At 37.4% G+C, this 7,707-nt stretch overlaps 1 protein-coding gene across 8 annotated transcripts in view; it reads right to left on the bottom strand.

Moving 5' to 3' along the window:
* Positions 1 to 380: 380 nt before the first annotated feature.
* The window catches only part of usp25 (ubiquitin specific peptidase 25), a 232,654-nt gene continuing 225,327 nt past the window's right edge, over positions 381 to 7,707 (bottom strand). For all 8 annotated transcript variants that reach the window (XM_039744549.1, XM_039744550.1, XM_039744551.1 and 5 more), the window contains 2 exons: positions 5,863 to 6,058; positions 381 to 1,021 (listed from right to left, as the gene is read on the bottom strand). In XM_039744549.1, the coding sequence (XP_039600483.1) occupies positions 849 to 1,021; positions 5,863 to 6,058 (369 nt within the window). In that variant the 3' untranslated portion in view covers positions 381 to 848. The remainder of the gene's footprint in view (positions 1,022 to 5,862; positions 6,059 to 7,707) is intronic.

Here is a 7,707-nt window from a genome sequence, read left to right as displayed (position 1 = left end):
TTCGATGAGTCATGCTGCTTTCACTTTTGTACTAAGCCAACATCCTTTGGTGCACTTCAGCAAGTTTCACTCCTTCTGCCCAAAGAAATCTCACTATGGCCCGCTGTTCAACAATGGTGCAATTCCAAAGCACAGCACTCATGTTCATTTGACCTTGGCTTCAATTAGAGTAATGGAAGAGCGCTGTGCTGTGGGTGTTCTAACTACCCATAAGCCATCAGGAACGTGTTGTATGGCATCACCTTCTATCCGCTGAAGTTATGTCATTTTCAAATTTCCTTTACTTTTTGATTTAACCTTGTGTGGGTGTGTTTATATATATTCACATACACATGCATATATTATAGGTTATTTAAAAGGACTTGGGACAAAATACCAGATTCGCCATAAATAAAATTTTATTCTCTCATTGTTTTTCACAAACCAATTTGGTGCCTAAATAGGTTCTATTTTGCCAACACCTAGGAGTTTTGTATTGCAATCATTAAAAGGCTCAGTCTAAATAAAGAGCCACTTTTTTCTTTAAATAAAAGCGTAATACTGTAACAGATCAATGGAAAAAACAGCAGTCGTTCTTTACAGTTATACACAAAAATAAAGAAAAAAAGAAACCTGTAAACCAAAAATCTTTCTCGTTTAAACAAAGCCTCGGCGTCATGCACTAAAAAAATCACCTTTACAGCCTCGCTTTATTTAAAGTGTACTGTTCTTTACCTCAGATGCAGATGCTTTAAAACAGTGATGATAACAGTGATAATAGCAATAAAAACCTATAGCAGCAAAAAGCAAACCCCATAAGGCGGCGTCACTGGCTAAAATGGGCTTTTGAGTGCTGGAACTGGGTATGCTCATCTGCCATCCGCAGGAGTTCGACTGAGAGATAACATCACTTTCTTAAAACGTTCATACAGTTCATTTGTAGAATAGGAAGGTAATTTTGGAGGGTCACGGAAGGTTTTAATCTCAGTTGAGCAGTCGAGCAACTTGGGGAGGAAATCGGTAAGCTTTTCTTGGAGATTAGCTAAAAATGAAGAAGAAAAGGAATGTATTAGGTCAACAGATGCTAGCAAAGACAAATTTATTAAGAAACTATCTAAATATGTGTTTACAAGGAACGCCATTTCATAAAGCCTGACGCTTATCCCAGTTATATTCACCTTTTCAATATGCTATCAGGGCTACAACAAAACTACATGCTTGTAGGTAATTTAAAGTAAAGTTTTCTCAAGCAGTTTTCCACCCACATCCCTGAAGATGTGTTAACTGGCTCTGTGTGAGTGTGAGCAGAGTGGTTCCTGCCTTGTACCAAGAGCCACCAGGACAGGCTCTGGCCCAACGGTGACTCTGAATAGGATTAAGGGGATTTGAGAATGTTGTGTTATTAAATTAAACTGTTAGGAAACATAAAACAAACACAAATGAGTAATTGTACGCACATTTCTGTGGCTTTTTGTTGGCAGTATAAATTACTGTCTGCTACCATTACAGCCCAGTGGGGAGCTGTACATTAATGAGACACAGAACTTAGCAGGCCTGGAAGGCAGGGCTTCTGGGTAGGGAGAGGAATTCCTTTAGAAGATCAGCAGCCCAGCTGTGGAAAAAGGGTTCTTTGTAGGTTAAATTCATGTCAGCTTAGTCCTAGTTGGATTCAATATTTTTTTTCAGGTACAGGACTTTGTCAGCACAATTCTTACATTATTAGCTTACTGTTTGCAGACAGCAGTAAAATCTAACATTTCAACGAACATTTCAAATAAGGCTTCTTGCACTCATCTGAGGTTAAGACCTGATCTACTGACTAGAAACTGACATTCCAAAATAATGTTAAACTATCATAGAGAGCTTCAGGCTATTATGCCATATAGTTGGGAGGACATTTTCATGCATTCCTTTAAGATACTGGGTGGTGTCTATAGAACAGCATCACGCTGGTCACTAGTTATTGTATAAAAAATTATTTGGCTTGCTTCAGCAATCATTTTCTAAACACAATTTACCATTTTTGTGAGAAATGTAAAAAATGTGCATGGTTATCTTAACTTGGACTTGAGTTATACAACTTCTAGTTGGAGGGCATGTCAAACTTGACGACTACCATTTCTAATCTTGCTGCTTGAGGCTGTCAGATTACATGACTATTTACTGCAGTGCATGACAAATTAGTTTTGGATTTCCAAACATTTTTCTGATGGCCACTGATGTGCTGCCTGGAAGCAGAAGATGTACAGGTATGGCCCTTTGCAATCTTGGGCCTTTTATTTTTCTTTTTCAGTTCGGTCATGGCATGACAAACACAAGACATCATACAGAAGAGCATCATTGTGACAAAATCAAATCTGGTAAATTTGTTTGGGATGAGTCACAGACTGATTGGATCGAGTGGGTATGTCAAACTACACACATTCACTAAGATTATATAAATGAAGTCTGCAACTGAAAAACATTGGAAAAATCAGAGTGTGACATGACAGAGCCTTTAGTATTTAGTTACATCTACTAAGATCCTTTATTGGAATGCAATGAAAATGCATTACCCATATTTCTCTCATTGAATTCAAGTAAGTTGCCAAAATACATTTAGTTATAACAAAATTATAATCAAAGCAAAATGTATATAAGTAATACAAAATTAAATAACAATGTATACTCACTATCAAAGTCATAAGCAAATATATACATATAAAATTATCTCCAAACCTTAATCCCTAAAATGTAGTCACAAAATACAACATGTATGACAGATAAACAAACATGGAATTGCAGTGAAAAGTCTAGCTTTAAAACACAGAAAAACAGTCAGGTTTGCATCGAAATAAAGTGCTAGCAATTAAAATGGAAGACGCTCAGATTCCTAAACTTGATAGTTTCATTAGTTTAAAAAAAACAACATGTACATACAGTCACATGAAAAAGCTTGGGAACCCCTCTCAGCCTGCATAATAATTTACTCTACTTTCAACAAAAAAGACAACAGTGGTATGTCTTTCATTTCCTAGGAACATCTGAGTACTGGGGTGTTTTCCAAACAAAGATTTTTTAGTGAGGCAGTATTTAATTGTATAAAATTAAATCAAATGTGAAAAACTGGCTGTGCCAAAATGTGGGTACCCCTGCAATTTTGCTGATTTGAATGCATGTAACTGCTCAATACTGATTACTTGCAACACCAAATTGGTTGGATTAGCTCGTTAAGCTTTGAACTTCATAGACAGGTGTGTCCAATCATGAGAAAAGGTATTTAAGGTGGTCAATTGCAAGTTGTGCTTCCCTTTGACTCTCCTCTGAAGAGTGACAGCATGGGATCCTCAAAGCAACTCTCAAAATATCTGAAAACAAAGATTGTTCAGTATCATGGTTTAGGGGAAGGTTACAAAAAGCTATCTCAGAGGAGAGAATCTCAGGTTTCAACTGTAAGGAATGTAATCAGGAAATGGAAGGCCACAGGCACAGTTGCTGTTAAACCCAGGTCTGGCCTGCCAAGAAAATTACAGGAGCGGCATATGCGCAGGATTGTGAGAACAGACAACCCACAGATCATCTCCAAAGACCTGCAAGAACATCTTGCTGCAGATGGTGTATCTGTACATCGTTTTACAATTCAGTGCAATTTGCACAAAGAACATCTGTATGGCAGGGTGATGAGAAAGAAGCCGTTTCTGCACTCACGCCATAAACAGAGTCGCTTGTTGTATGCAAATGCTCATTTAGACAAACCAGATTCATTTTGGAACAGTGCTTTGAACTGATGAGACAAAAATTGAGTTATTTGGTCATAACAAAAAGCGCTTTGCATGGCGGAAGAAGAACACCGCACTCCAACAAAAACACCTGCTACCTAATGTCAAATTTGGTGGAGGTTCCATCATGCTGTGGGGCTGGCTGTGTGGCTAGTTCAGGGACTGGGGCCCTTGTTAAAGTCGAGCATGAGATGAATTCAACCCAATATCAACAAATTCTTCAGGATAATGTTCAAGCATCAGTCACAAAGTTGATGTTACACAGGAGTTGGATATTCCAACAAGACAATGACCCAAAACACAGTTTGAAATCTAGAAAGGCATTCATGCAGAGGGAGAAGTTCAATGTTCTGGAATGGCTGTCCCATTCCCCTGACTTGAATATCATCGAAAATCTATGGGATAATTTGAAGCAGGCTGTCAATGCTCAACAGTAATCAAATTTAACTGAACTGGAGAGATGTTGTATGGAAGAATGATCAAAAATACCTCCATCCAGAATCCAGATACTCATCAAAGGCTATAGGAGGCATCTAGAGGCTGTTATATTTGCAAAAGGAGGCTCAACTAAGCATTGATGTAATATCTCTGTTGGGGTGTTCATATTTATGCACCTGTCTAATTTTGTTATGATGCATATTGCATATTTTCTGTTAATCCAATAAATGTAATGTCACTGATTTAATACTAGTGTTTCCATAAGACATGTCATATATTAAAAGGAAGTTGCTACTTTGAAAGCTCAGTCAATGATAAACAAAAACCCAAAAGAATTAAGAGGGGTTCCCAAACTTTTTCATGACTGTACAACCAAGAGCTCATTATGTGCTATAAACTGTTTTTTTTCTGCGTTTCTTTTTACTAAGCCACTTTCCAGACCTAAGTTTATTCACCAAGCAAGTACTTGTATCTACAACAATCTCACCCTCAAGATGGGCCAGCTGACTTTAATGACAAATGGTACACCAAAAAGACATCTTACTGTTGTTTCCTTGTTAAAAAGAGGAGACATTCTACATGATAGACTGAATGTATTCAGCAGGGTGGATTTTTATACTGTAGACATATGAAGCAGACATTCACATGACTCCAGGTCTCTTTCAAATTATTGGTCAAAATTCCACCAAAATGGCTGTCATGGGAATGTCAGAAGAATTCAAGAAAATGTGTTTTGGGGAAGACTAGTTGATATAAACAGCTCCTTAGCCTAGTTGGAATGCAGTGATACAACATACCCTGTAATTTTGCACAATGTATGTGATCTGTTGTGTTCATAAGAATTACTTATGAATGCTGTAAATAACTTTAGGTTGTTTTTTGTCCTGTGCCCCCTGCCTCATCAGTATAAGAAAACCCCCACATATGATGTATCATGTCTTGATATCTAGTTGGCCCTGTAGACCTGAAAAACCTTAATTTCTAGTTTATGTGTGGATTATATTTTGTGCAGGAAATTAAACCCTAATGATAAAGAGTAAAGCAATAGGTATCTTCAGCAAAAACGATCAGAAGGACTTGAAGGTGAGCATGTAACATCAACAGACTCCAGAATGACCAAGGTGTCAAACTTGCTCCTTTTCATAAAACCTCAAAACATTTAGGGGCTGTTGATCAAGAGCGTGGTAAAATTTTTGGTATCTGAGTCTTTACTGGTGGTCCTATCCTTCTAAGAGTCACTTCCAGAAGATTAAAACAGCACATTTCAAACAGAAACATGTGGGGTACCATTTTACACTATTTTAAGGTCAATGGTTACGAATATTTTTGGTTTTTGATCCTTTACTAGGCATTTAGCCCTCACCAGAGGGTGAAAATGTTCAAATTTCAATTACAATCATAACTATGTAGACTTTAACCATTTAAATTGAACAACACCTTTTTATTTTTTACATATCTGATGTAACTATTCTTGTTTATTATGTACTTCTACCTCATAAAGTAAATCATTGCAGTTTTTTAAGAATATCCAAAACTTGAGCAGCTTAAGCAAATTCAGACTTTTTCTTTATACAGGACAGTACAGTTGTCATTTAACATAAAACAGGACAGAAGAAAGTTTTTGCATTATGAAATTAAACGAATAACTAAATACCAGGAAGATCATTTCAGCAGATCTCAAAATTACCTTCCATTTCTTGGCCCAAATATGAACACCAACGATTCCGCATGTCTTCAACAGCTACCACATCTTTTTCTTCCAGCTCATCTATAAGTAGCAAAGGCAAGCAAGGAACTACCAGCTCATTCATTATTGATAGCCCATTATTAACTTCTTGATCATCTCCGGACTCAAAGAGGCCAGCTGCGTGCTCGTTTAATTTCTGGGTGGAAAAAAAATTAGTAAAACTAATTCAAAAGGGCTAACATTTATTTAATCATGCAATTTCTAAATTATGACAATGGCAGTAAAATACAACAATCTATATATCTGCTAACTTGTAGAGTTATAAAGCACAGAATGAGTTAGAACCAAACCATACACAAAGACGTTTCTAGTTATCCTAATAAAAGATATCTAGATGTTGAGACCTTACAGTAGTATGGTGGTTTATGTGCCATAATCATCCTTGGAGCTATGTTTCACAGAGGTAAGGATTATGCATGACAAACCAGTCCACTAGGAGGTGTTAAACAAAGAACAATCCATGGATGCCCCTCATGAAAGTTCCAGTTAAATCAAAGTGAGTCTTGCCTGGAGCAGATAGACTGGGACCCACTCCTCTACTCAACTCTGGTACTAATGTTTGATGGCAAGTGTCTCAGAATGTGTGACCCACACAGTGTATGTTTATCTCAGCTCTTGGGCCTACAAACAAGGCATAATATGATGGTAGGATGCAAGGTGAGTTGGGTGACATACAAGAGTGGGATTGAGCTGATAATGGGAACTGCATGTTGGGACGACGAACAAAAATTCTCTAGTAGAGAAGGACCCATAACTTGTTGAAGAGTTTGAAAAGTACCTGCTAGATACAGTTAGACTCAGACTCTACACAAAGAAATGGATAAGAAAACAGACTTCATTATTAACACTAGAATTACCAGAGCCTACGAAAAAACTCGTAATTCCGTCCCACCTTAAATCGCTTCTTAAAATCGTTCACAGCTCTCCACCAGCGTCTTTTGTCATCTAAATGTGCTGATAAAAATCAGGCTGCAAGCAGCCGGCTATTCTATCCCCCCACCGACTTAGAACGTGCACAAACTTCTCCCAGCTCATGCCTTGATTGATCATCTGGGAGTGAAGTGGAGTTTTAGACTGGAAATAATAGATCATTATTTGGAATACTTGCATTTCACGTGTGTTCCGTTTCTACAGTAATCCGTGTAAACACATTTTTAAAACAGAAATTTTTTTCATATTGTAGTAGTAAATAACAAAATGCAAGCATAAACTATATAATGTATGAAGCCTGAAGTCCAAATATCAAACACTTTCACAAAAGGTACAAATATAACAGAACAAGTATGCTTTTATTCAAAAATATAACTGCAGAAAAAAGCCACCTTAGCAAGCCATATTGACACATACTTACTACAGCTGCCACGATAGCGTAATGGTATCAGCCGCTGACTAGTATCCGAGAGCTCATGAGTTCGATCCCACATGGTTCAGTTTTGAGAAGTAAACTGCTCTTATTCTTAATATTTTAGAAGAAAAACATGCATTTGATTTCAGTGTGTAACAGCCAATGTAATTTATGATACTTGTAAAAGTTAGTTTTTTTTTTTTTTATTCACTTTTCATTCTCAGTCTCAGTCGTGTTCAGGATCCTTCCCTACCCCCCATCTGAGAATGCTGTTTTCACATAAAGATGCGCTGTAGCTCTGCAGCGTACTTGTGACTGCATTCTCGTACCAATGCTTGCGAACTGAAGTGCCTGCGTGCACTTTTCGTGGCATTACACGTCTATTTTTTTGAGCATGCCTGTGTCGCTCAAACACAGGAACATATGTTGGTGTACAAGAA

The sequence above is a fragment of the Polypterus senegalus genome, chromosome 2, assembly GCF_016835505.1.
Source record: "Polypterus senegalus isolate Bchr_013 chromosome 2, ASM1683550v1, whole genome shotgun sequence".
Classification (NCBI taxonomy): domain Eukaryota; kingdom Metazoa; phylum Chordata; class Cladistia; order Polypteriformes; family Polypteridae; genus Polypterus; species Polypterus senegalus.
This window is presented reverse-complemented; position numbering and strand designations above follow the sequence as displayed.